Source organism: Pyrus communis, chromosome 16 (genome assembly GCF_963583255.1).
Source record: "Pyrus communis chromosome 16, drPyrComm1.1, whole genome shotgun sequence".
Lineage (NCBI taxonomy): Eukaryota > Viridiplantae > Streptophyta > Magnoliopsida > Rosales > Rosaceae > Pyrus > Pyrus communis.
In genome coordinates, this window is record NC_084818.1 from 7,946,020 (window position 1) to 7,972,712 (window position 26,693).

The 26,693-nt window shown below is 38.6% G+C and overlaps 5 protein-coding genes and 1 pseudogene across 6 annotated transcripts; 4 read left to right on the plus strand and 2 right to left on the minus strand.

Annotated features, from left to right (window-relative positions):
* Positions 1-2,456: 2,456 nt before the first annotated feature.
* On the minus strand, positions 2,457-6,828 carry LOC137720078 (dolichyl-diphosphooligosaccharide--protein glycosyltransferase subunit 1B-like). Its single transcript, XM_068459087.1, has 9 exons — positions 6,590-6,828; positions 6,450-6,494; positions 5,052-5,683; positions 4,358-4,505; positions 3,928-4,107; positions 3,731-3,799; positions 3,456-3,545; positions 2,840-2,977; positions 2,457-2,745 (listed from the first exon to the last, which is right to left on the minus strand). Exons 1-8 carry the CDS (start codon positions 6,707-6,709, stop codon positions 2,849-2,851), a joined length of 1,413 nt encoding a protein of 470 aa, XP_068315188.1. The 5' UTR covers positions 6,710-6,828; the 3' UTR covers positions 2,457-2,745; positions 2,840-2,848.
* A 1,523-nt stretch (positions 6,829-8,351) lies between these two features.
* Positions 8,352-12,089, plus strand: LOC137719738 (BTB/POZ domain-containing protein At5g03250-like). The gene is made up of 4 exons (XM_068458769.1): positions 8,352-8,410; positions 9,798-9,867; positions 10,100-11,323; positions 11,601-12,089. The coding sequence occupies exons 1-4, from the start codon at positions 8,352-8,354 to the stop codon at positions 12,087-12,089; spliced, it is 1,842 nt and encodes a 613-aa protein (XP_068314870.1).
* A 1,324-nt stretch (positions 12,090-13,413) lies between these two features.
* LOC137721330 (large ribosomal RNA subunit accumulation protein YCED homolog 1, chloroplastic) lies at positions 13,414-15,654 on the plus strand. 2 transcript variants are annotated; one of them, XM_068460428.1, is made up of 3 exons: positions 13,414-13,478; positions 13,842-14,530; positions 15,198-15,654. In XM_068460428.1, exons 2-3 carry the CDS (start codon positions 13,977-13,979, stop codon positions 15,604-15,606), a joined length of 963 nt encoding a protein of 320 aa, XP_068316529.1. In that variant the 5' UTR covers positions 13,414-13,478; positions 13,842-13,976; the 3' UTR covers positions 15,607-15,654. The 2 variants fall into 2 exon arrangements, with proteins under 2 accessions (XP_068316529.1, XP_068316530.1); XM_068460429.1 differs by having other exon boundaries at positions 13,459-13,478; positions 14,122-14,530.
* Positions 15,655-16,297: 643 nt separating this feature from the next.
* LOC137720979 (uncharacterized) lies at positions 16,298-17,032 on the plus strand. Its single transcript, XM_068460107.1, has 2 exons — positions 16,298-16,748; positions 16,847-17,032. Exons 1-2 carry the CDS (start codon positions 16,452-16,454, stop codon positions 16,916-16,918), a joined length of 369 nt encoding a protein of 122 aa, XP_068316208.1. The 5' UTR covers positions 16,298-16,451; the 3' UTR covers positions 16,919-17,032.
* Positions 17,033-17,700: 668 nt separating this feature from the next.
* LOC137719739 (uncharacterized) lies at positions 17,701-18,913 on the plus strand (annotated as a pseudogene).
* Positions 18,914-19,114: 201 nt separating this feature from the next.
* Positions 19,115-23,455, minus strand: LOC137720004 (E3 ubiquitin-protein ligase WAV3-like). Its single transcript, XM_068458994.1, has 2 exons — positions 22,767-23,455; positions 19,115-21,433 (listed from the first exon to the last, which is right to left on the minus strand). Exons 1-2 carry the CDS (start codon positions 22,995-22,997, stop codon positions 19,502-19,504), a joined length of 2,163 nt encoding a protein of 720 aa, XP_068315095.1. The 5' UTR covers positions 22,998-23,455; the 3' UTR covers positions 19,115-19,501.
* Positions 23,456-26,693: the final 3,238 nt, after the last annotated feature.

A 26,693-nucleotide genomic window follows, 5' to 3' on the forward strand; every position in this document is an offset into this window, starting at 1 on the left:
TCGCTCTCTCCATCCTCTCTTTCTCCTCCACCCCTTGTTATAAATGCTAAAACAGAGGTCTGAGTGTTTATAAAATCTGCCATACCAGAATCAACAAAACTAGAGAAATGCTTTGCAATTCATGTACTAGAAGTCTAGAACCTTCACTACCACAAAGAAAATGGCATAACAGCAGAAAGCTATGCACAAGAAATCTCAACCGTTTCAGTGTGGCCAATGTATGTATCTACATACTATCAAACTTATATTTTTAGCATTTTAAACAAAGGAAGCCTCTTATATTAGCACCTCATTGGCCCTCGCAATACTCTTGGATGTTGATATTCATCATATCCTGATGGCCATCACCTTGAATATAATAAGTGTTGCTAGCTACGTACTATGATCAAACTCATATATTAACATTTTAAATTAAGATGACCTCCTATACAAGCACATCCTATCCTCTCTCAAGAATCGTCAACACTAACACTCATCATATTTTGATGGTCATCGCGTTGATATGATGGCCATCAGCACAACCCGTCCTTTCTCAAGAACCGTCAATGATAAATTTCGTTGCTAATTACGACACTCATATACTCGAAAAAAAAAAAAAAAAAAAAAAAAACTCACCTCCAAAAACCGGAAAAACTTTTTGGCAAAAGTATTGGCGTCGAATTACAACACAGAAATGGGAAATTGGTGTATTATCTCGTTCTTGGATTTTTGGTGTGCTTTCAATTTTTTGTGGTATGAAAGATTTTAGAAGAGCCTTTACAACGTATTTGTCAGGTTTGGTAATTTCTGCTCTCACAGGACCTGAGTGTGAGTGTTTATAACAGAAAGAGACAATGAGAAGGAAGGAGGGAGAGACAAAGAAGAAAATGGATTTAGATAGCACGTTAAGTAGGACGCGACCTCGTTGTCTTTGTAGTCTTGTTATTCGACCGTTCCCTCTTAAGGTCTGTTGTCGGTGGGCTTGGTAGTCATTGAAATAGCCATCGCTGTTAGTTTCTAACATCCAAGATTTATCTCGACCTCTCGCGGTGCATCATTGTCTGGCGTGACGGCAACAGGGGATCCTGGTGCCGGCTTTACGCTAGATGTCAATGCTACTTGATTTGTTGGTGTCTTTCCCATCGTTGATTTCTTCTTACTAACAGAACGTGCTTTGATTGTCATGAACTTCACAGTTTTAATACTTGGTCTCATTAGGCGAGCCAAAATGTTGTCCTAGAAGTAGCAAAACCTACACGGAACGCATGCTGAAGTAATTAGGCGCTAACCACGTCCTTTAGTGGCTTGAATGTGGTGGAAAACGTTGTTAACTTCTAGATCACGTGACATTGGCTGATGAAGGAGCACTCTCAGCCTTGGGTTCTATAACCTAAAGACAAGGTTATGCAAATCACTGTGAAGTTCTGGATCTTGTGCACCATGTTCGACAAGATTGACCATATTGGTGAGAACATGGGTCCGCTTAATCGGTATCAACTATAAGGACAAAGATACTCTAAGGGGATAAGTGTTTTTGTCGTAAAAATAGTTTGGTCTTATGCGTGTCAAACTCTAAATTGACTTGAGATTATACTATCATAAAACATTTCACTTTGCCGAGAATGCTGATGAAGGGATCTCTTTCGACGAAAGAATCAAAGATTCTTCGTCGGATAAGACTTGATAAATAGTCAGTCACATTTTTGGGAGAATCCCCGTATCCAATCGGGTAAAACTCCTAAGGAAATTTCTACAAATCTGGCCCTTTATCCAATCAGAAATTGTGCTGAGGGTTAGTGAAGCATTTAGTTTTCATAAAAAGTGTGAGAGGTTTCACATAAAGTATTGATTTGTGTGTTGAGTTGAAAAGGATATGTTGCAAATCTTCTTGTATTTGTAGGGACAATTTTTTTTTTTTTATGCTCAGGTAATAGAGTTCTGATAATACTACATTTCTTCGCATTATCTGGATATTATTGGAATTATCCTCACCGATTCTCCCATCGAAACTCTGTCAATGGCAGGGCTTCCTTTCTTCGATATGAACTAAGATTCTGAATTTGGTGGCATCATGTGATGAATTCATGCCTTATCCAAAGACCAATCCTAATCCTTGGGTGATTAATTCAAACATTTTCAGAAACCCATCTTGATCCTTAGACAATCATACTTCGCCTAGGATTGGCAGTTACGGCCATGAAAAATTCTCTCATTTAAAGCCACGAGATATTTCTCTTTTTCCCTCAAGAAAGATTTGATCATTTCGGAGGGGGGAAAACACTTAGAGGAAAGAGATTTTATCACGTTTTGTGTCAATTACACGACATCATGCATAAGTTTATTTCTACATGACACATGACGTCGTTTCATTGACAGTTCTGCATAAGTCGCTCTCCTTCTCAATGTGCTCTGTAACGAAAGCACGCGAGAGACTGCAGCTTGGTAGTTCCATGTATCCACATTCTAGGCTATCAGGATGAGCTTCAAGTCTTCTGTCAAGTTATCTAAAAAGGATATATAACAAAGTATTTTCGCCAACGAAGCACATATGAATCCTTGTGTATCTAAAACTACGTCATTGATATAACCCCGACTTTGGGAGAGGGAAGCTTACATCCAGCTATATAAAGTGAGAAGGTCAACGCGCAACAAAATAATCCTCATGGTAACCTACATTATATAAGGTAGTTTTAAATTATAGAACCCAAAGTGGCGCTGGCAACGTTCACGCTCAACAGTCCTGGCTCCTCTCCTCCACTTAACGATCTACAAGTCAACAGTTTCACCAGATAAGCTACAAAACATGGTTTTGAACAAATTATTTTCAGTAAGTGTGTCATTCCAGGTTGTAGAAACGTACCTTTGTGAATCAAGATGATTTGCATATGGAAAAATCTATGTGTAGGTAAGCTACACTAGCCATGAAAACGAAGAAAAACGTAGACACCAACATCAGTGGTTCTGCCAGCATAAAGATTGGGTTGAAGGTGTAGTAAACCTGCCAAATAAAGCAAAGGAGAGAGATAGGTTCAGCCGCTAATATACATATTATTTGAAGGTTGTGCACAGGATACGTGTATCATGTATGGGGACAAAACATAAGAATACGAACCTAGGAAATTCAATTCCGTCACAAGACAGTACTTCAATACTTATTTGATCAACCGATAGTATCATTTATGAACATTTCAAAAGTGAACATATATATGCTAGGACCTGTTCCATAACCTTGCAATGCGAAACTAAAATACATGCTAATCTTTGAGGCATATTTCTGTCATGGGATACTATTAGGTGAGCATAACTGATCCTAGATATGCTCCCACAAATGACACAGAATTTAAAAGGAGCATAAGTTCTCCAAGTGGTAAGATAAACCTCATCAAATCTCGTAGGCAACATGTGGGAGCAAAAATCTTAACTGTAGGGTTCAGAGTAGGGTAAAATCCAACCAATGTTTGTGATAGATTAGTCACCTGGAAACGAGAGTTGTGCTCTGGAACTACGTTCCTCTTTTCAAGAACCACCACTGTCCTTCCAGCAACATCAAGGTATGAATATTTGGTCTGCAGGTATAACAATGAAAATATATGCACAGTATCATTATATATATATAAAATATTCTTGGCAATGAAAAATAGAGTTAAGATTGCTTCTATGCACTTTACAATTAATCAGATGTATAGAGAATGTTGAGAATTATCATACAAAGGTGTTTGTCCATATGAATAAAGCGCTACATTAAGTTTACCTCTAGATGTTGCTCAACCGAAAAAGGAACCACAGCAGAAGGATCTTTTGATCCCTCTGGTAGCACAACCTGAAATATAACAGTGCCTGAATCAGTAAATTAATATTCCCATGTCTAGGGGCAAACAAAATGAAGAAAGAGCTAATGGAACTGAAAAATATAGAAATATTGAAGCAAAAACGTAGTACTAAACCCACTTTTACAGTTAACTTGTCTACCACCGTCTCAGCAAGAGGACAACCAAAAGTGAAATTGAGGTATCGCCTGCCATCAGGTGACTCAAAAAGGAAATCTTCCAATGGTAACCCATACCCAATCACAAATGTAGCTTTCCAACCTCCAAATAAAGGATAGCGTGGTTCAATTTCAAGATCCGACTGAAAAAAAAGTATTGAAAAAATCATGATTAATAGAACCAAAATCGGAGTTGCTATGCACAAAATGGATATTATTCTGCATTGTTTTTCCAAGTGAACTTCCCCGTCTATTTGCTATAATCTTGTTATAGTGTTTCCAATGCACAAATGAAGAGAGATTCTATGAAGATGGCAACAAGCAAGCAAAACATACGTACAAGGATAACTTCCTCGAATATATAAATGTTAAATTGCCAGGGAGAAAAGTTACCCTTAGATAATCTGTACGTAAATGCGATGATGAGATGTTCCCAATTTCATCCCGGTAGTAGACAGAATGGACCCTAGGAGGTAGTCTGGCTAGAAGATGTTTGAATGAAGAGACACCACCAGCATGTGGCCTAGATTGATATTCTACCCTGCCAAAATTAGGAAGCCTTGGAAGATTAATATTAAGAATGAAGCTGTCTTAACCTTGGTCAAGCATTACACAAAGTAATTGATATCTTTTGCATTCATCGAACTCAGCTATGCAATGATAAGTCTTTAAAGTTCACCTTTTAAGTAGCTTATTCATAACTTTAAAACCATTCACATAGTGTTATGTCTTCCAGCAATTAAACGAGGATGATTTTCTAGTACGAGACTGGTTATCTAGTAAGAGGCCCATTTCGGTTTGTCTTAGGCCCCAAAAAGCTCAAGATCAACCTTGACCGTATATTGGAGACTCAGTTTTCTTTTAAGTAGGGTGTTTGTATTTATTTATATCAACGTTATATATAGATGCATATACTTGCAAAGACCAGGTTTTGCGACATCATCATATTATGAAGAAATATAAACATTTTATGATCAATTTATCCTACAAAAGTTTTACTGCATTCAATTTTATTGTATCAAACTCTTTTCACTGACTACAACCTTTTACTTTAAATACACAAGATAATACCAGCAGCAGAGGTTACCTCGAAAATATTCCTTTGTGTCGAGCACCAGCATGTGCCAACTTGTAATGCTCTGTGATCTGAAGATTGCCCCAGTGAGATACTTCGACTTCGCGTACAAGCTCCTCAACAACAGCAAAGGGATTATTATTCTCAAAATGAACAATTATTGGAGAATAAGAGTATGTTGGGCGATCCTTGTATGGCCCATACTTTATTTCGGAACCAGCACGGTTAGTGGACTCTACTCTTGTAAACGATTCCACCCTAGTACTAGGCGTTCTTATAAAAGTTGTCTGCTGCTTGATATAGTACGGAGACAATATGATTGCACTATCACGGTAGTAGACCAACTGAGACTCTGATTGGCTTATCTCCGCTGGGAAAGGCTCCAGAGAATGTGTCAATATGTAAAGCACCTCTAGTGTTGCAGTTTCACCAGTATTTAGTGGGTTGAGCAACAAGATAGAAAACGATTTAGCCCCATTTGGTGCATCAGGTAGCTCAGTGGGATTGACTTCCAGAGGCACATAACTTTTCTTTTTCTTTTTTCCAACTGTGATAGCTGCTTTGAGTGATGCTAGGTGATCAACCTGTGTGGGTGGAAAAGCAAGGAGTACTTCCGAAACAGGAGATGTACCAGGGTTTTCGACCTGAAAGACAACTCCATCAATTTAATAAACGATAAACATCCCAGTAGAGTAGACTGAGAAATAATACTTTGAAAATGATTAATCTTGCTTGATCATAGAGTATGCTTGTCTACAGTGTCATGTTGGTCATTGTTTCAATCATAGTGTCCGGCCTTTGCACAGCCAACTCGCAGGTCGCATGCCAATTTATAAAAACTAAAATTTCAAAAATCTCTGATATTGTGATTCTATTATCCACATTATGCCAGATTTGGGCCAAAAACGATGGAGTGGAGCATGACAACTTAAATCAAACCTTAATTTGTCAGGAAAACAAAGCTTCCTAAGACCATGGTTTATAAAACCACTACATCAAAAACTGAACCTAAGCTCAACTTTCAAATGACTAATGCCATTGCTATATTACTAACAAAGTACGATTGTCTATTGTACCATGATGTCGATCGTCGTAACAAGTGTAGCGTGCCAATTTGTAAATATGACAACCCATATTTCCAGTATTCAACATAAAAAGTAGTTCATTGATCCACATTATGCCAGATTTGGGCCGAAAACGATACGGTGTAGCATGAAAACTCAAATCAAAGACTGAACCTAACCTCAAGTATCCACATTCATGCCGAAAATGATAAACGAAAGACGTATGAAATCTCAAACCGTGATAAAGATTTAAAATTTATTCGCAACCCACCAAGGTTTTGAAATTTTTACAAAAATGGGTTCATTTTACTACACAGAAAATCCAACAAAACAGAAAAATCCATACCTTTAACGTCAAGAAAACCTTCACAATATGAGAGGTCAAGTCAATCTGCAACACAATAAATTAATCAGATCAAACGTAATTAGATATAACCAAATCAAATTTGAGTATTGATGAATAGGAAATGGAAGGAAGAGGCTTACTCTGCGCTCTGCGCTGATGATCTGGAGATCCTGAGTGGAAGATGAATACGCGAGCAGGGAGAGATGGGAGAAGATCGACAAGGCTAGGACTAGTTGACCTAAGCTTCGCAGAGCTTCCATGGCTTCCGGTGAAAGAGTGTGTGGTAGCTTAGCTTGACCTCCTGCGACGACTGATCTGGGAAAAAGGCTTGAGCTGGGCTATTCCATAGTATTCAAGCTCTGACCTTTGTGCTTCATGGGTTTTGGGCTTAGAAGGACCTTCTTTCGGCTGGCTCATTTTTAATATATTTTTTTTGAGAATTTTAACGAAAACTTATCGGTATTGTTCATTTTACTGAAAAATTACATTTTACTCTAAAAAATCAATCTTGGTACTATTCAATTACAACACTTTTTTGCCTTTTTCGTTAAAACTTAAAGTTTTCAAGTCATTTTCATTAGTTTTTTTTATATTTTTTTATACAACTATAAATTTATATAAAAATATGAGAGAATAGATAAGTATCGAACTCTCGTAATCTATGAAATTTAAACATTGATATTAAGTAGTAGTCGAGTGACACATCTTATTTATTTGAGTACTTTGATTGAGACGAATAAGATTCCAAGTATGAAGAGAACATAATCGGTTTGTATCGAACAACGTTTCTTAATTCTTTTATCATCATATGTCACACAAAACATTATCTGTATACAAAGGACGATAATCTGTTACATAATTATGTGTCTATTTTCGTCAATATATATCACATGATATATGATTGTTTATATTATGAGTAATGACAAACTGTGTATTTATTTATATTATCATATATCACGTGATAACTTAAATTACAACACTTCCAATCTTACCCTTAATCAATTTATAACACTTCCAATCTTTGGGGTAGCAGTATTACCTTATTCCATTATCTGAAATAATAAGAGTACAAAATAACTCTCACTGATATTTTTCTTCCGCATTCCCTTCCGTCTTTCTTTCCTCTTCTCTTGCGATGTTTTCTCCTCTCTTGCTTGAATGATTGTTTTATAGGCAAAGTGTCCTTCAAGTTACACTTTCTCTAACAATTTTATAAATGTATGGGTCGTCCACTCAAACCAAATAACAGATAGAAGACACATGACCATCCATATTTACCACACTTCCAATCTTTTATATTTAATTTATTTTTATTTTTTGCCAAAATTTACACCGAAATCAAAACTTAAATTCTTGTTATATGCTAACTTGCTAACTCTAAATCTTATTTAGAGTTCTAAAAATGGATAACAACCGTAACCTTTTATAAAACAGTACACAAGGGAAAATAATTTTTATTTATTATTTGATGAACACAGTACAGTGTATGCACACAAGAGAATTTGAAGCAGTTTAGACAATATTTAATGACTTCAATAAAGTCGTACATTCCTATATACCACTGTTCCTCCAACGTTGGAAGTTACGAAAAAATATATAAAAAAAGGGTGATGTGTTCTTGAGAGTGATGCACCAAACACTGCCCTTTTCCCGTAACAGCAGCAACTAAACTGAACTCTCTCTCTCTCTCTTAGATTAGATCCTCCCCTTTGGACTCGGGACCATCTGCAGCGTGCCCTTCCCCCTAAAAGCTCAGAAAAATAAGATTTTAGAGAGAGAGAGAGAGAGAGTCACTGACGTTGTCATCATTGTTATCACATTTTTGTATGAGCCGCCTCGTTTGGTATGTCGGACTGTTTTGAGTGATATTAGAGAGAGAAGAGAGGGATTACTGAATCAGACATGGCGTGCGTGAAGCTGGGATCCAAATCTGAAGTCTTCTTCCTTGATGGCAAAACTTGGTACGTTCTTTTCTGGTCCTTCAGGGTTTTCGTTTGTTTCTGTATATTGCTACCACATTTCTTTTAACATGGTGATTTCAGACTGCTGGGTTTGGGCTTTTCATATATTCATATATACCACTGAAAATATTTCAATTTATGGTTTCTGGGATTTCTCATTCCTGTTAGTTTTCTTGTAGAGAAATGATCAATTGGGTTTTGTTTCCTTTTGTCAATGATTTATGAATTAATCAAACGTTATAAGTTGAATTACTGACTTATGCTAATACTGAGGATGATTAGTTAGTGGTTAATTTCGTTTAGCAATACTCTTGATTTGGTAAGGTACGTATTTTTTAATGTTTCATCGATCCCAGACTCTGGACTGTGAGCATCAGTGTGTGTGTGTGACTCTGCACACATTGTACGCGTAAATTGTGTGTTCTGATGCATTTACCTATGATTAATCATAAGAATGTCTTCATTTTTGAGCTTTCTTGTAGTAATGCACCTTCCTTCCCTAATCTTTTCCCGGCATTGTCAAAAAACTTCTCTCCTTTGTGCATTGTTATTTTTCTGTCAAGTCACTCAAGGGATCTGTCATATGTAATTCAGGATCTGCGAAAACTTGTTTTCATGTGAAAATGTTAGAAGATTTACCAGTCGTTACTGGGTGAATTGATATGGTTTAAGCATATTGCACAACTTCAATGATACAAGGATTAGGAGAAGATGCATTAATTCAGTTCATGGAGAGATTTAGAAGCGTAAATTTTTTGCTTTATAAATTGTTGGTGTTTGGGAGAAAAGCAAAGCATGGAATCGGTCTTATGAACCGCGCAGAACTGTATAAATTCCACATCGAAACTTCTATCATTGTGACCGGGAACTGTCTTTTTACAAGAAATGCTTTATATACTTTCATCTGTTTCAATCTTCTCTGAAGATTGTTGACTTAAGTAATATCAGTAAGTGTACGACTTAACCTTGCTAGTTTTTTGCCAATGCTTTCTTGCCAACGGTTTTTATGTGGTTTTGGACTGAAGTTGAACTTTTGTAATTCTTTTGTCACATAATTTTGTGCCCTCTGCTGTTAAAACTCCTTTGTCCTTGATCCTTTTGGGGTCACTGGCCTGGTTGCAACCTGTTGGCCGCTTTCGCTTCATGAAGTGATTGTTATATGTACATCCTAGTCGTCATTTTCTGTCGGATCCCTCAACAGATTTTTTTTGAAGATAAAAGATAAGTTTCAGATAGCAGTTGAGTTGAATGGTGCGATCGATGTACAATCTCCTCAGTTTAAAAAAGAAAACCTAACTAGTAATATGTACCAGTTATGCCTTTGTTAATCAATTCGACCTCTATGTCCTTGTCTTCTTTACCGGAGAATAAGTATTCTCTTTGGCAGGCTTTGCTCAACTGGACTCGCTAGTGACGTCGTAGTTGAAGTTGGAGAAACGTCTTTCCATCTCCACAAGGTGAACTTTACTTGGTCAAGCTTACAATTATGTTCTTCTTTCGTTTCTCGTTATGAACTCTACATAATGTATTAGTACTACGATTTTGTTTTGGAAATCAAAAGCCTATAGGCCTTGCATCTCAAAACTTTTGCAGATTTTATCAAATGTTTATATATGCAGTTCTGTGTTTTCTTTCACGCTTGTGCTCATGAGCTGTAATTTTTCTACCTTTGTTCGATATGTCCACCAGTTTCCGTTGCTGTCCAGAAGCGGATTACTAGACAACATTATTGGAGAACTTTCTAGCGAGGATGAGCAAAAAGGCATAGTGCAACTGCATGACATTCCAGGTGGAGCCAAAATTTTCTTGCTGGTAGCCAAATTTTGTTACGGTGTAAGAATAGAACTCAACGCATTGAATGTAGTAAGTGTGAGGTGCGCTGCTGAGTATCTTCGTATGAGTGAAGAATTCAGTGAGGGAAACCTCATCACACAAGCGGAGGATTTTCTAAACGAAATCTTCAGCAATTGGAGCGACTCAATTAAAGCACTCGAAACCTGCGAAGAGGTCTTGCCTCATGCAGAAGAGCTTCATCTTGTTTCGAGATGCATCAATTCATTGGCAATGAAAGCGAGTGCCGATCCAGGTTTATTCAGTTGGCCTGTGCCGGGAAAGGATGCCGTGCAGAGCTCAGAGGGTGTGGCGTTTTGGAATGGAATATGCACGACAGCAAAGCCACACCTGGTCAGCGAAGATTGGTGGTATGAAGATGTCTCGTTCCTGAAGTATCCATTTTTCAAAAGGCTGATTCGAGCAGTTGAAATAGGAGGCATGAAGCCAGAGAGGAAGGCTGGCTCAATAATGCACTATGCAAAGAGGCATCTTTCCTTGTTGGGCAGGCAATCAAGTTTCCATAATGGAAATCGTGTTGCCCCGTTATCAACTGTTCCTGCTGCATCTGATGGAGACCAAAGGACTCTCCTTGAGGAGATTGTGGGATTACTTCCTGATCAGAAGGGCGTTACGCCAACCAACTTCCTGCTTAGGCTTCTCCGAACATCTATGATTTTGCAAGCCAGTGCATCATGTCTCGAGAGCTTAGAGAAACGAGTTGGTGCTCAATTGGAACAAGCAGCTCTTGAAGATCTTCTGATACCAAACATGGGGTACTCAGTGGAGACCCTATATGATATTGACTGCATTCAGCGGATTCTTGACCACTGCATGCTCATGGACCGTGATTCAATTAATTATACTTCTAGCTCTATTGTTGATGAGGGCCAGCTGATCGGCGCTTCTCAACCGCTTACTGCAATAACCTCGGTGGCTAACCTGGTGGATGGATATCTTGCTGAAGTTGCACCTGATGTTAACTTGAAACTGCAGAAATTTCAGTCACTGGCTGCTGCTATCCCGGAATATGCCAGACCATTAGATGATGGAATTTATCGTGCTATCGATGTATACCTCAAGGTAAAGGTCCTCTAAATTCTGTTCATACTCAAGATTATTTCATAATTTAAAGGGCGCTAAAACGATCTTTTGGTTCCTGTAATTTTGCTATTGAAAAATACAGGAACGAAAGTGGAAACTTTGCGATACTACAGGGACTCGAAAACATGCTTCGCTTTTGAATATTGCATCCGTTAAAAATGTTCATATTTCATTACTTCTTCAACATATATTTAATGACTGTTTGATAACCTTCTCTGACTTAGCATTCCAATGCTTACATTTTTCTCAAGTTCAGGCCCATCCTTGGCTGACAGACTCCGAGAAGGAACAAATCTGCCGGCTTATGAACTGCCAGAAGCTCTCATTGGAAGCCAGCACGCACGCAGCGCAAAATGAGAGGCTACCACTTCGCGTCATTGTCCAAGTTCTATTCTTCGAACAGCTTCGCCTGCGCACATCAATTGGCGGCTGGTTCTTTGCATCTGACAACCTCGAGAACTCACAAACCCAAAGTGGAAATCTAGCGCTTGCTCGAACTGAGGCACCTACTCGAGCTGGCACTACGCGTGATCATGTTGCAACAGTTGACATGAGAGAACGAGTTTCGGAGCTCGAGAAAGAGTGCTTGAGCATGAAGCAAGAGATTGGGAAGCTGGTGAAGACAAAGGGGAGTTGGAACACGTTCTTGAAGAGGTTTGGCTTGAGGCTCAAGTCAAAATCTAATGCAAAAAAAGCACCCAAACCCTGCAAACAAAAATATGAATATAATCGATTAAGAGATTGAGCTTTTAAAAACGCGAATTTTAATGGAACTTGTTTTTTCTGTCTTTTGGGATAATTTTCTATTCATTTTTCTCTTATAATTTTTTCTCTAGTTAATTAATAATTAGTTTATCTTAGCACCCAGCAGCAATCTTTTTTTTTTTTTTTTTTATTAGGAAACCTTAACCGCAGGTGGGAGGACATGGAAAATAACTGTTTGGCTCGAGTGTTCACAACAGTAATGCTCATCTAGGGTTTTCATTTTGAGAAGATGTGAGGTCATCTTTCATTTAACCCTCAGATTAAACGGACTATGGATTAATCAGTAACCTTATGTTATCCCTATTACACCCTAACAAAATAATAATCTTGATTAAAAAGAGAGTTCATGCGTGAAACTTCTCCGTCTTCTTCCCCTACCCGTCTCTCTCCCCTCCATCCCTCTCTCCCTCTCCGTCTAAGCTTTCTGCGTGAGCAGCATTGCAAATTGTTGAGATTAATGAGGTCATCTTTCCTTTCGATGTTGTAGAAAGTGGATCTTTTATTAGTCAACACAGGAATATTTTCTTGATTGGCCAATATTATTCTTAATCTTAATCTACTAATATCTGCACTACTGCCCGTGCAAAAAGCTCAGACGGAGAGGGAGGCGCAGAGAGAGGGATTTTTTTTTTGGGGGGGGGGGGGGAAGAAAACGGAAGAGCTTCACGTGTGAACCTCTTTTTTAATCGAGATTATTATTTTGTTAGGAACTTAGTGTGTAACAAGAATCATTGATTAATGCATCATCAGATTAATTTAAGGGTTTAAAGAAAAGAGGACCTCACAGGTCATCAAAATGATGACCTTAGATGAGCATTACTCGTATTCCCAGTCTATTACATTTTTAAGTTGGAATTTTATTTTACTTGGATCTGACCAATTGGTTAAAGCGGCGTGCCCGTAACTTATCAAATTTAAGTTCAAATCTTCTTTTATTTGGATCAAGAGTACTTTAAAAAAATATTATTTTATCCAAAATATGAGAAAATTCTTTTGATAGAAATTTGTGTTGATCTCTCAATTTTCCATTTTTCTAAGAAAAACACTTAAGAAAGGGTTCTTACTCAAGATTTTATGTCCAATTTCTATTCTCCATTAATTTTCCATTTTTTCCTAACAAAATATTTATAAAAAAAAATTATACTCGAAATTTTAAATTCGATTTCGCCAATTCAACATCGGATGTATAAAAGAATAGAGATCATTAGTTTCGGAGAGTAGTCAAACCAAGTTGCAACCCAAAACAAGAGTTGTGGGCCGAGAACAAATGAGGCCCATTTTCAGAATCTGAACAGATAAAGGAGGCAATCGCTCTCTGCAAAGAAGCAAAGCTTACGTCTTCCACCTCTGTTCAACGTCGTTCGTCACTGTAAGCACCCTCACCCGCAATAAAGTTTAAATATTTACATAATTTTTTGGTGTTTTTTTTATATTTTTATTTCATGTGATTCTTGTGCTTTATATATCAAATTTTGTGTGTTTTAATTTTTGGAAAATGGGTAAAAAGATTGAGTTTCTTGAGGAATGAACATAGGGTGTTTGTTGAAATGCCCAGCTGAAATTTTCAGTGCCTTCTTTTTACATGTTGTGATTTTGCTAACTACACTGTTGTCATTGTATTGTTTTCAGTATATGCTAAGTGGGTTTAATGTTTCGTGGGTTTATGCTAAACTTTGCAATCTGATATATCTAATTTTTCTTCTGGTCTGAACTATTTCTATCTTTCTTGCAGATATGGTTTCTTATTCACTTGTTGGGTTTCTGGTTTCGTCTTAAATTTACGAAAGATTCTTAATATCTAGCATTTCGCATTATGCTTCAAACCCTTTTGTAGTTGTTAGAAGCTTTGTTAGATTGTGAAGCTATAATGTCATTTGTAGTCACCTCATCCTCCATTGCCACCTCCTCGTACTTTAACCGCCATAGCGTTTCTAAATTAAAATCCTGTGAGAATACTACGAAACATTCATGTGTTCCGTTTGTTCATTGCAAAAGCCCATTTTGCATTACAGAAAATATGCGTACAACTTCTACAAGAAACCCAAATGGCATTTTGAGGTCTACTGTAATGAGCTGCACAAAGCCTGATTATCAGTCTTTTGCTGGAGAAGACGCGGTTTTTCTTGACTTGGGGGATAATGAAGACACAGAGTCGCCCTGGGAAGGGGCAGTAATTTACAAGAGAAACGCTTCGATATCACATGTTGAGTATTGCACAACGTTGGAGAGGCTTGGATTGGAGAACCTTTCAACAGAGGTCTCGAAATCTAGGGCTTCAGTTATGGGATTATGGGTCACCAAAGCTGTGAAGGATTATCCACAGGGCACACCAGTTCAGATCTCCATTGACATAACTAGGAAGAAGCAAAAACTGAGGCTTGATGGGATCATTAAAACTGTTATCACGCTGACTTGCAGCAGGTATTTTAATTTCTCATTTGATTGATTCCTGTTATCCTGTGATGCCGATAATCGACACACTTTACTTCTCTTATTATATTGTGTTGACATGCATTCATATTATTTTCACTTTGAAATGTGTAAGTGTTCGAGTTTGCAATTTCACTGTTATTGTTGCTGTTTCCTGCCACTTTTATGTGTTATATAAAATTAGGATTAATTATGCATGAGTCTTCATTTGATGCTTGTGCATTGAATTAGTTTAGCTGGCCTTAGAGACTAGGAAACGTGTCCGTCTGAAAATACAAGTTATGTTGGACCGCTTACCCCTCTAGTCCGCAAGATCAGCTCTAGACATATGGGTAGGTGCAAGATGCGAATAGTAAGGAGACATTCCACTGTTGGGAACCTGCCATTTTCCTAGGTGGGAAGCCTCTAAGCTTTCGATGAATCCCGAAAAGGGTAAACTTAAGATAAACCAGGAACTACCAAGAGATCCTGTTGAACTTCTATCTTTGCATTCACCCTCTCTTGGCAATGAATACTGTTCTAGATTCTTAAACGTGGGACCGGTTCTATGTATTATTGCTCTTAAGTCGGCTGATGGAAACATTGATAACGTTTCATACAATTTTTTCTGTATAATATGCTATTTTCTCTAAGTTAAGATTTGTTCATTATGTTGAAGGTGTGGAGAGCCAGCGGCTGAGTGCATTTTCTCCAACTTCGCCCTTCTCCTAACTGATGAACCCATTGAAGAACCTGATATCATCAATCTGGGAGTGATGTATGGGGACAATTCCAAAACTTACACCGAATTTGGTGACCAAGAGGAGGAAGATGATGAAGCCGCAATTGACTTCGAGGATCAGCTGTATTTTCGCCCCGATGAAAAAGAAATAGACATTTCAAAGCACATAAGAGACGCCGTGCATCTGGAGATTACAATCGCGGCAGTATGTGATCCGAGTTGCAAGGGTTTGTGTCTCGGTTGTGGTAGGAATTTGAACACTAGCAGTTGTACTTGCAGTAAAAAGGAGGTAAAGAAGGGTCTTGGACCTCTTGGAAACTTAAAGAAGCAAATGCAGCAAAAATGACATATATATATTGATTTGTGAAAGTGCAGCTAAATGTTTTTAGTTCAAGCACATCGTGAATACTTTGTTTCTTAAAACTGAGAATTACTACAAAATTAGGGCTCATCGCGTAGTTAATCAATCCATAATCTAAAATACTACAATGTGCTTGACCACTTGACCTACATGTCATTGCAACATCATTTATGAGATGAGCGCAAAATCGGCATGAAAAAATGATAGAGATGAGATATGAAACGCCAATGTGTAAATATCAAAAATCAATCATTTGTTACAACGTGGGAAAATAGAAACTCATTGCAACGAGAAAGATTTATATGAAATGAGTTGAGTGTCACCATAATGTCCTACTCTAATAGTATAATGTCATGTGTAAGTTTATCTCCACGTTGTATTATTAGACTAGAACACCAATATCAATAAGCTCGTTCCATCTGTCTCTTACTTAACTCCCACATAACGGTGTTAAGGTTCAATGCAATAAAAAAGAGTTGAAAAAAAAAAAATTAAAACCAAAACGGAACAGCCATCGAAGCCTTCCCGCAGGCCCGTTTCTCACAACACACACACACCCCCCCCCCCCCCCCCCCCCCCCCCCCCCCCCCCCCTTCTCTCTTTTTTTTCTCTCTGAGCCACTCAGCCATCCATCCCTCAGCTGTGGGGCGGCCATCGCACTCCTTGTCGCCGGAAAAATATCCTTCTCTTTATCTCTTTCTTTCTCTGTTGGCTTCACTCTTTCTTCCCCTCCTGATCCGACTAGAGAGAGAACAAAACCCTAAAATCCCAAATTCGATTCAGTTCAATTCAGTTCGTTTCCAATTCAATTAGCAGTCGTTTGGGGCCAGATGAACACGGCGATGACAAGCGTCAGCAGAACAAAAACCGGCGCGGCTGCGATTAAATCATCGACGTACAAGCGATGGGGGCGGAGACATCCGTTTATCCGATACGGCCTTCCGATGATCTCGCTCACCGTGTGCGGCGCGGTGGGGCTCGGTCACATGATACAAGGAAGCAAGGACATCGCGAAGGTGAAGGACGATCAGGAGTGGGAGATCATCGAGACCCGAAAAGCACTTTCCAGAACGGGGCCCGTCGACGCCTACAAGCCGAAGAAGACATCGCTCGAGGAAGAGCTCAAGGTACAAGCTTTGCAACAAGCCATAAGCCATAAGCACTTAGAAAGTGCTTTTGGGAGCTTTTTGATTGATTTTGGCACTTACCCAATTCGATTTTGCAGGTTTTGCAGCAGAAGGTGGACATTAACAAGTACGATTACAAGCCGATTCCTCGCCCAAGTGAAGGCAAATGATACCTCGGCCTCAATGCAATGTATTAACTTGTGGTTTTGTTTTGTTTATGTGCTTGGAAAGAATTTGTTCAAGTTTTTCCGCTAAATCAATAAGCAATTAACAGTTTAACACCATGTTTGATGCTTCATTCTCTCAAGTGCACTGCATCATTTTTTCTTTGGTATTCGGACTCCTCGTTTAGCCATTTGCACGCCAAATTGAATATTTTATGATTTTTCCATAAACTTTTCAAGTGGTACATCCTCTCCGGCGCGGTACCGTAGCCTGAAAGTAATATTTTGCTACCCAACTGGCTAATCACCCACGGAGATATGAAGCAAATTATATATCTATCCTCAGTAAACCAAAAGCACGAGGCGGTCGAGCAGGCGGTCTTGTGTCCGGTGGGATGGGGTTGTGTCTATAGGTTGGACTGGTATCGTGGTTCCGCTTGAAGGAAAGAAAAACAGCAGAAACTCTATTGCCTTGCGTTCCAAGCTTCACACTCTGTCTCTCCCTTTCTGTTTTTAATTCCCTCTGGATGTAGGGTTTTAATTGTTGTTAAGGATTTGTATTACTCCAAGTCGTATATATAAATTGTAATCATCCTTCTCTTTAAGCATTGCTTTCGATTTCAATTCCGGATTTCTTCTTTTTCTTCTTTCCGATTATTCAAACGTCGATCCATCACGTAATTGTTAGCTTTACTCTATTTCCATCTGAATTTTAATTTTGTCCGTAGGTTGTTCTCTTTTTGCTCTCTCTAGATATTCTGCAGAGATTGTTATTCCGTCTGGTTTACGAATTTTTGTTACCTGTTTCGCGGTATAATTGTCTTGTTTTCGTGCGGGATTAAGAAATTTGGCTCCAGCATTGCTTGGTAGGAGTTGAAGGAGTGAAGAATATAGAATGTCTGTGACAGCAGGTGTTAGTGATACTGTGATTGCAGTAAGGGATAAGCTCAGAGGTAAAATTGGGCAAAGAAAGTTACAAGGTATTGGCCCGGAAAAGCTCCCGGGTGGGGCCGACGAAGATGGGGATATTAGGATGTTCAAGGCAGCAGAATCTCCCACTCAGGGTTCTCATTCTTACAATGTTAGGAAAGATGATCGTAGGCTGCGTCGTTGGGTTGAAAGCAGGACAGATAACCGTGAGGATGTTAGAGCTGACCATAGGCGTTTCCGGCAAGCTGAGATTGCTGCGACAACTGAAGAGGAAGCCATGACGCACCAAGGTTGGAAGCGGAGAAAAAGGATGCAGATGCCAAGGAGGAAAGAAGACAATGGATTAAGGAGAAGATGTCGCTTCAAAGGGAGCAAGAAGATGAAGCTCCACTGCTTCCGTCAGAAGACGAGGAAGAGGAGGAGAAATCTGAGTATGATACTGAATCGGAAGAAGAGCTTAGTGTCATGTTGATGGTGAAGCCGTTGTTTGTTCCCAAAGTTGGGGAGACATACTATTGCTGAGCGTGTGCAACTTGAAGCCGAAGAATGGGCCCTTGAGGAGCCAAGGAAGAAGAAATTGGAGGAAAGGAAGAGAAAGACAAAGCAGATTGTGGTTGAGGAGATCTGGAAGGATAAAGGTTTGGATCAGGAAGCAAACATTGTTGCTGGCATTGATAGTGATGATGAAGTAAACGAGGCAGAGGAGTATGAAGCTTGGAAGGCAATAGAGATTGTCCGGATCAAGAGTGACAGGGAGGACCGGGAAGCGATGTTGAAGGAGGAGACATGACGGAAGAAGAGAGGAGCGAGTGGGAGAGGACGAACCTGAAACCCGCACCACAACCAAAGCAGAAGTGGATGTTCATGCAGAAATATTACCACAAAGGTGCTTTCTTGCAGTCGGAAGCTGACGGCTACGCTACAAAGGCGGGAACAGACGGCATCTACGCACGCCATTATTCTGCCCCAACTGGAGAAGCTAAGATGGACATAAATTGCCCAAAGTCATTGAAACACTGTAAATGTCGAGAATCAAGAGGGTTAACATTGTTTACTCGAAAGAAGTATTGATAACCAAGAAAGGCCTTGTAACTTCATTCACTTGTAAGTGTCTGAGGTTCGAATCTCGTGAATGGTAATTGGTGAGTTCAATACTAATTTATTCTCTCGTACATCCAATTTTCCGTGGATGGGGCGTTATGTTGATGAACATCTCACATTCTATCGTCAAGTAAATACGTAGATCGAAAACACAAAACAAAATTACTCATGCATTGAACAAAACTTTGTCAAATGAATTGAGAGGAGGGTAATTACATACCATTTTTGACAATTACATACTTTTTGCCCCATCTCTCATAGAGAAGAAAACCATTTGCTTTATGTACACCACCCAACAAAAAACACAAGAAATACATGATCTTATAAACCCTAAGCCCTACTCTTCCAGTCTCCCTTCTCTTCTTTCCTTCCCAATTATACCTTTTTCACCATCTCCTCGTTTTTCTTTTTCCGTTTTTTATTGATTTACATATAGAAGGCAGGCCGCGGGAGGCCAAATCACATCCAAAAAAACCTCTCCTTGTATCTTCAATTTATCTCCCTCTCCCCAATAAAAATTGAATGACAAAAGGATGAGCACACAGCAACCTTCTATGATTACCTCGGCTTTGGTTGTGAATAAAATGGTCGGACAAGCCGCTGGGCTGATGGACTGCCCAACAACATAGCTTGAGATCGAGTAAGCATCTCAACCATTGATGGGGTTTGATAGGCCTGAACAAGACTTGAACCATCGGTGGAGTCACCTCTTGCTGTCGCTCGTTGCCATGAGTGTGAGCTCAATCCTGAAAGGATGTATGCTCTGCCAGATGCCTCGTACACATGCCTGCTTGCCATCCTCTCTTGCATTTCCTTGAGCTCAGCATCCAATGCTACACACAGGCGGTCCTGGGATTTTGCTGACACGGTCTCTGACAATACCCTTCGACAATTTTCAAGGGTTGAAACTGCACCAGTTAAGTCTCCCAGCTCAGCCGCTCCTCGTGCTTGAGCCATTGCCTCAGCTGCCTGGAGCCTATTACGTTGCCTGTCCACTTCTATTGACACTACTGCTTGCTGAGCTACATCAGGTCTCTCAATTCTAACTTCTTCACTTTCTATTGTTGCCGTTTCTTTATTCAAGGGATCCTTGTAAATGCATCTCACCTTTATCAACGATGTGAGATTGCTACAAGACTCTGTTGGGACATTAACTGAAACCAGAAAATCCCTCTCTTCATCGGCATACATATCTCCAACATCAATAACCCCCTTCCGTCCATCACCCATCACACGACTTGGGTAGCTTCCTGCTTTTACTGAACCAAGGCGGAGACTTGTGTTCACACACTCAACTACCACCTGCAGCTCTTGTACCACGACACTCAAAAGCCCACCAATGCATTGTGCAAATGCATCCTGGATTACAGCTTCTGTCTCAATGAAAGAAAATGTTCCCCCAGATATCTCTGAAATCGAGTGCATCGATGATGCATCATGATCTGCACCGAATCCAAATGCATGCACTGGAATCTGGAAGCCTGTATTGTCACTGGGATGAATAGACAAAGGGAGGAGCAACTGATAATTTGGCTGAGATTGGTTAGGCCCAGAGCCACTGACAGTATAAGTGTCCTGCCCATCCGACAACAGTATTATACTGGCAACAGGATTCTTTCCCCTTCGATCTTCCAATACCTTGCCACCTTTTCTTAAGCCCTCAGCAATGTTGGTCCCACCATTTGCAACCAGAGAGTTAACAGCTTGCAGTGCCTGCTGCCGTCCAGTGTCAGTCATTCGGCGGAGGGGAAAGAGGCGACGTGCTGTTGAAGAGAATGCAATAACTGAGAGTCTGTCGTTGGAGCCAAGATTCTGTATTACGAACCCCATAGCCCGTTTTAGTAATGCAAGCTTGGTTCCTGCCATGCTACCACTGGTGTCGAGCACTGTGACTAGGTCTACTGGAGCACGATGATTGTGTGAAAACTGAGGCAAACTGGAAAGATTTATGCTAGGATTTTGCCTTGTAACTGAAGTAGCAGCTTTCAGATGCACCAAAACAGTAAAATTGTCGTGAGAATTGGATTTTGAAACAGCTGTCACCTCTGGGAATGTTTTGATCTCTACCGTCCTAACAAAATTGTCGTCTCCACCATTTTTATTGCAAGAGCTTCTCTCATCAAACACAGGTTGGTGATCTAAGGTTTCATCATCATTAAATACACCCGGCTCGTGTGCCTGATACAGTGGCACGATGTGCCGTCGGCTCAAGTCTCTTCGAGGAGGAGGTAGTCGGCGAACCACAGTCATCAAAGCATCATTTTGGGGCCAACCAACCGGACCAATAGCTGCCCTTCCAGGAGGAGGATCCAGACTAGGACCCTGTACTGGGATTTCTTTCCACTTGGCCCTACAAACTGGGCAAATTTGATTGCCATGTTTCACGTTCGATGTGATGCAATGAAAATGAAAAGAATGTGAGCATTCCGCAGTGAAAAGAGCATGGCCACCTCCTTGTTTCATCTTGGTTAAGCATATCGAACACGTTTGCTGAAAACATAAAACAAGTGTAAGAAAGAAAGCATAAATAAGCCATATCCATCCAACGATACACATTATCGCACACAGGCATCATGGAAATTAAAACTTTAAAACAATCTCAAAGAAAATATCATATATCAACACAGCGTGACGATTCTAATACATTGAGCAATTCAACAGCAACGTGCTAAGTACAAAAACAACTGTGATACTAAAAGTAGTCATGCCAACAAAAGGAAGGAGGAATTTTTGTGTGGTAAGAGATGCCTTTAAAACATAGGGTAGGCATCTGTGTGGTAAGAGATGCCTTTAAACATAGGGTAGGCAAAGTGAGATGCCTTTAAACATAGGGGAGGCAAAGCGAGTAGAATTATCACAAACAGACAAATAAAAGAGAGTGATAGATCTACTGGTAAGATGATAAAAGTCAAGGTTAGGTATCCAAGCTTAGATCTACATGCAAGGGGCATATTAGGAAAAGGATCAAAAATCTATCATGGAACCCAATGTAAAGATAACTAAACCTAAAAATTTGCTCTATTTTTTACGGTGCTCCGGAGTATCCTATACTTCGGGGTTTTTAACCGTTGGATCAAACCAGAGCTCTGAAAGGAGCCAGAGAAACCAACAAAAGGGAAATTATAAGATGGCTTTATGGGACTACTTTCCCCTCTCTTTTTTTAACTTGCTTGATGAAATTTACTGCCAGAAAGCTCGCAGATGATGAGTCAACAGATAAGGGCAGCAAATGTTTTCCTTTTTTTTTTACCCTCCATGGGAAGGAGGAAAAGGAAAGGTTTTTACCATTTAGGCAAACAAGAATGGTCCTGAATGGTCCTGAAAGTGACTTGTGCATTAAAATTTAACCCCACATCCTCAAACACAGGAAAACAACATAACATTAAAATTCACATTCAATGATTTATTTGTCTCCTCAAAATCTGCTAAATGTGTTCTTCTCAAAGACCTGATGTCTTTTGAGGCCAAGAGAATTGAGACCTGATCTGTGAATGCTCATGTAGTAAGTAATATATATCAAACATTGGTTTAGGACCAAACTATAAATTAAATTTCAAGTCACAGCACAAAAGTCAATTAAGCAAAATTAACACAGAAAAATAATATTAAAGTAACAAAAAAAGAGTTAATTAAGCACCATATAGTATGTTAAACTACCATAGCAAAATTATTAACCATTTTGGTTAGCTGAGCTAAAATTTCTAAACCAAACACAAAGAATCCACAGAAACTTCATTTTCTCAGCATCCAAACAGAATAAATTAAAACTGATAAGAACCCATCAGTTATAAACTCAAACAAAGGAGGAAAATCAAAGACAAACCTTTGAGGATTTGCTTCCACTTCTGGAGAGCTTCAAACCATGAGAGGATGGGGTTGGAGTGGTGGGCCTGGAGGAGCCATTGGCCCAATTGGCAGGTGAAAGCAAGGCTGCATCAGACAGTCTCTCAGCCGAGTCCACAGAGGAGGGAGATGAATCCTCTAGTGTTTTGGGAAGATACACACACAGATTCAGCCCCAGTGCAAGCTTTGCTTTCCTCCATTTGCTCCCCATTTTTTAACTTGAAATGTTTCAAAGATTAAAACCCAGAACCAAAAATCTGTGCTTTGAGCTGAGGCTCAAAGATATTTAAGAGATAGCACAAAAAAGACTGAAAATTTAAGCAAAACTCACAAACCCCAGATCTCAAAGTGCTTAAATTAAGCTGCTTTTTTGGTCTTTTCTCCAGCTGGGAGAGAGTTCTTGGAATGAGAGAGAGGTAGTGGGCTTTAACAAAAGTTGAAATGGAACACGAAAACCGAGAGAGAGACTAGAGAGAGAGAGAGAGAGAGAGAGAGGTAGGTTTAATGGAGGTGTTTAGAGGGAAAACTAGAAGAAAAGGAAAGTTGGGGTTGAATTATATTTGCAGAAAAGTGAAGCTAAATGTCAAAACAGAGCAACTGAGTCTTAGTTGTACTAGTCTTCTTCTTGTTGGCGTCCGTGGCCGCCATGAGAGAGAGAGAGAGAGAGAGAGAGAGTGATTGTGCTTGCTCTTGGTGTGTGGGTTTATTGAGAAGATGTTGACCTTGGTTTGGTACTTTGGTGGGTTGAAGTAGTAAATAAGCTTAAGCTGTAGAGAACGGTAAAAGGCATAGGAGTTAAAAGCGCTTAATTGTTAAAGCACGTTTTGATTGAATAGAGCAAAGTTGGGTGCGCTTTTGTATTATCTCTCACTTTATTTTTCATCGAATTATCATTTATTGAACCACAACTTTTCTTTTTCTCTTTTTTTCCTTTTCTTTTTTCTCATTTACAACCATGTCTTCTATTTTCCACTGCATAACAAGAAAAAAAAGGGGACTTTCTATAAAAAATTTATCATCTCATATTTTTAGCACAATATTTTATAACATTGACATGAAAATTAACTTTAAAGTGTGAGATGACAAGGAATCCATAGAGATTCCCAATTTAATAGATTCCATTTTAGCATTTCTCTAGCTTAAAAGTCCTAACATATGTATTTACTTGACTAGAAGGGTAACTTGGAAAATTAAATGTTGTATCTTTAGTCAACTTTAATATTATGTTTGGAGGAGGAAAATAAATTTGAAATTTGGACAAAAATAAGAATTTATAGATTTACACGCATTAATTTTCGTGTTTGGATTCATAAACAAAGAAATTTAGAATTTTCGCGTGAAAAAAATTTGGAATTTGGGACCTCAAATTCCCAAATTTAAATTCTTTGTAAATATGTGTAATTTTCAAATTTCTATAAGTGAGAGTTAAAAAAATAATAATAAATAATAATAAAAAAACTCGACCATGAGTGGCCACCACCTAACACCACCACAACGGCTGCCACCATCACCACATGTCGTTGTGGCCCCTGCAATTGCCACCACCTCCACCCACTGCCATCACTACCGCCACCACCACCACCACCCACCATCATCCATGTTGTCGCCGCCACTACTAGCTACCACATTTCATAACTATTATCTTTGATTTATATTTAATTAATGACTGTATACACACAATAAGTTATGTATTCAAATTTAATTGTTCTTTAGGTTAACCAAACAATAAAATTCACAAATTGTAGAAAATAAAATTCTATCATTTCTATTTCTGTCATTTTGAAATTCCTTAATAATCTCAAATTTTCATTCACAAACTTTGTCTTTTATTAAAAACAAAGAATTCATTTTTTTTTTTTGGGGTAAAATAAAATGATGGTTCCTGAAAAAGAGAAATATATTTCACGGTAAAAAATTGCCTCTTATATTTCGTAAAAGAATTAACTTATACGTCTTTATATAGAATAACCTTTGAAACCTGAAAACCCTAACTAATTTCATGACTAGCCCCCAAAAAAAAAAAAAAATTGTCTACCCACCATAACCATGTTTTTTTTTTTCTCAACATTTATAAATATGTTTTTATATCTCTGTGTTTTGTTTGAATTTTTTTTTTTTTTTTTGAACAATCGATATTATCTACATTAAGGGGTAGAAGGTGAGCTTAGCCTCACAATGGGTTAGCAATAATGTGGTTTAAATTCGTTTTTGGGGAGGATCGAACCTAAGACCTTTCACTTACAAGTGAAGAGAAATACCACTAGACCATAGTATTAAGTGACATCTTTTGTTTGAATTGTGTTTTCAACACACACACACACACACACACAAAATTCTCGATGCCTAAGTCCTAAAACTATTGTGTTACCTTATTTAGCAAAGGTTTTTATCACAAATGGTCTCTAGAATTGACCGTCACCATCGATATGGTCCCTGAAATTAAAAATCAATCAATGTAGTCTCTGAAAATAAGTGTCACAAATCAATGTGGTCATTCCGTCACAATTCTGTAAAAAATTATGTTAAGTGCTGATGTGGCACATAAATGGGTATCATAATCATTTTTTTTTCTACAAATGGTCATTGAAATTGATCTGCGGCATCAAAATGGTCCATGAAATTGACATGTAACATCAAAGTGGTCCCTGAAATTGAAAATTGATCAAATTAGTCCCGCAAGTAAGTGTCCCAAAGCAACGTTAGTCATTTTGTCACAATTCTGTCAAAAATTTTGTTATGTGCTTATGTGACACATAAATGGATCACACAAGTTTAATTAAATTTAAAAAAATTACAAATAGGTTTAATAATTTAATAGTTAATAAAAAGTTGTGAACCCAAAAACCCAATCTACAATCACCTTTGATCCCACTCCACATTCCTCTACCTTCTTCGCTGTCTATTCTCTAAAATAAATCTCAACACATCCATCTTTATACACTTTGACACCCTTCACCGAATTGAACCTAAATCGAAATCATCTTTGGTGACGGCTTTGCTGATTGGCAACGACTTCTGGGACATCACCGTCAACATTTAGTAGATCAACATCCTCACAACCTTAATCTTGGAGAGCTTGTTCGGTGATTTCCTAATATGGTTTGGTGACTCAAAGAACGGCGATGTCTACCTTGAGATAATGAGGTTATAACCAAGGTGCGTCTATTGTTGGTTGAAAACTATTTCCAAACCCTCTCTTAGGCATTGGTTAAGCCTTGTACTTTTGAGTATTTATGGAAGGGAACTCTCTTCGGAGTAGGTTCTATTATAAAAAAATGAAAAAAATAAATAAATAAAATCCATTGTGCAAAAGGTATTTAGATAACTTTTTAAATTAATTATTAAACCCACATCAGCAAATAAATTTTTTTTTTTACAGAATTGTGGCGAAATGATCATATTAATTTGCGACACATATTTTCAAGGACTACATTAATTGATTTTCAATTTTAGGGATCATCTTGATGGTGTGGGTCAATTTCAGGGACCATCTAATGGTGTGAGTCAATTTTAAAGACCATTTGTGATAAAAATCCGTAAATTTTATGGGACCCATTTATGTCCTACATCAACATTTAACGAATTTTTTTACTAGAATTGTGACGGAAAAACTATATTGATTTGCAACACCTATTTTCAGACACTACATGAATTAATTTTCAATTTTAAAAACCATATAGATGGTGATGGTCAATTTTAAGAACTATTTGTAATAAAAAAACTTTAGCAAATTCAAGTGCGGTAGATTTGGAATGTTATCTAACATATGTTTCCATGTATGTAGACAAATAAAGCAAAAAAGCCGTCCTCCATGATTCTTGCATGTACTCATGATCATTCCTTTTCCAGGCTACACTACACTAACTTGCCAATCCCACTTCTATCTTGCATTGTCAATTCAAGCAGC

Coding starts and splice junctions, on each gene's coding strand:
- LOC137720078 (XM_068459087.1), bottom strand. CDS start 6,709: ATGGAAGCTCTGCGAAGCTTAGGTCAACTAGTCCTAGCCTTGTCGATC. Junction 6,495..6,589: donor TCATCAGCGCAGAGCGCAGA/GTAAGCCTCTTC, acceptor ATTGTGTTGCAG/ATTGACTTGACCTCTCATAT. Junction 2,978..3,455: donor AGCACAACTCTCGTTTCCAG/GTGACTAATCTA, acceptor TTTATTTGGCAG/GTTTACTACACCTTCAACCC.
- LOC137719738 (XM_068458769.1), top strand. CDS start 8,352: ATGGCGTGCGTGAAGCTGGGATCCAAATCTGAAGTCTTCTTCCTTGAT. Junction 8,411..9,797: donor TTCCTTGATGGCAAAACTTG/GTACGTTCTTTT, acceptor TCTCTTTGGCAG/GCTTTGCTCAACTGGACTCG. Junction 11,324..11,600: donor CTATCGATGTATACCTCAAG/GTAAAGGTCCTC, acceptor TCTCAAGTTCAG/GCCCATCCTTGGCTGACAGA.
- LOC137721330 (XM_068460428.1), top strand. CDS start 13,977: ATGTCATTTGTAGTCACCTCATCCTCCATTGCCACCTCCTCGTACTTT. Junction 14,531..15,197: donor ATCACGCTGACTTGCAGCAG/GTATTTTAATTT, acceptor ATTATGTTGAAG/GTGTGGAGAGCCAGCGGCTG.
- LOC137720979 (XM_068460107.1), top strand. CDS start 16,452: ATGAACACGGCGATGACAAGCGTCAGCAGAACAAAAACCGGCGCGGCT. Junction 16,749..16,846: donor CGCTCGAGGAAGAGCTCAAG/GTACAAGCTTTG, acceptor TCGATTTTGCAG/GTTTTGCAGCAGAAGGTGGA.
- LOC137720004 (XM_068458994.1), bottom strand. CDS start 22,997: ATGGGGAGCAAATGGAGGAAAGCAAAGCTTGCACTGGGGCTGAATCTG. Junction 21,434..22,766: donor GTGGAAGCAAATCCTCAAAG/GTTTGTCTTTGA, acceptor TTATGTTTTCAG/CAAACGTGTTCGATATGCTT.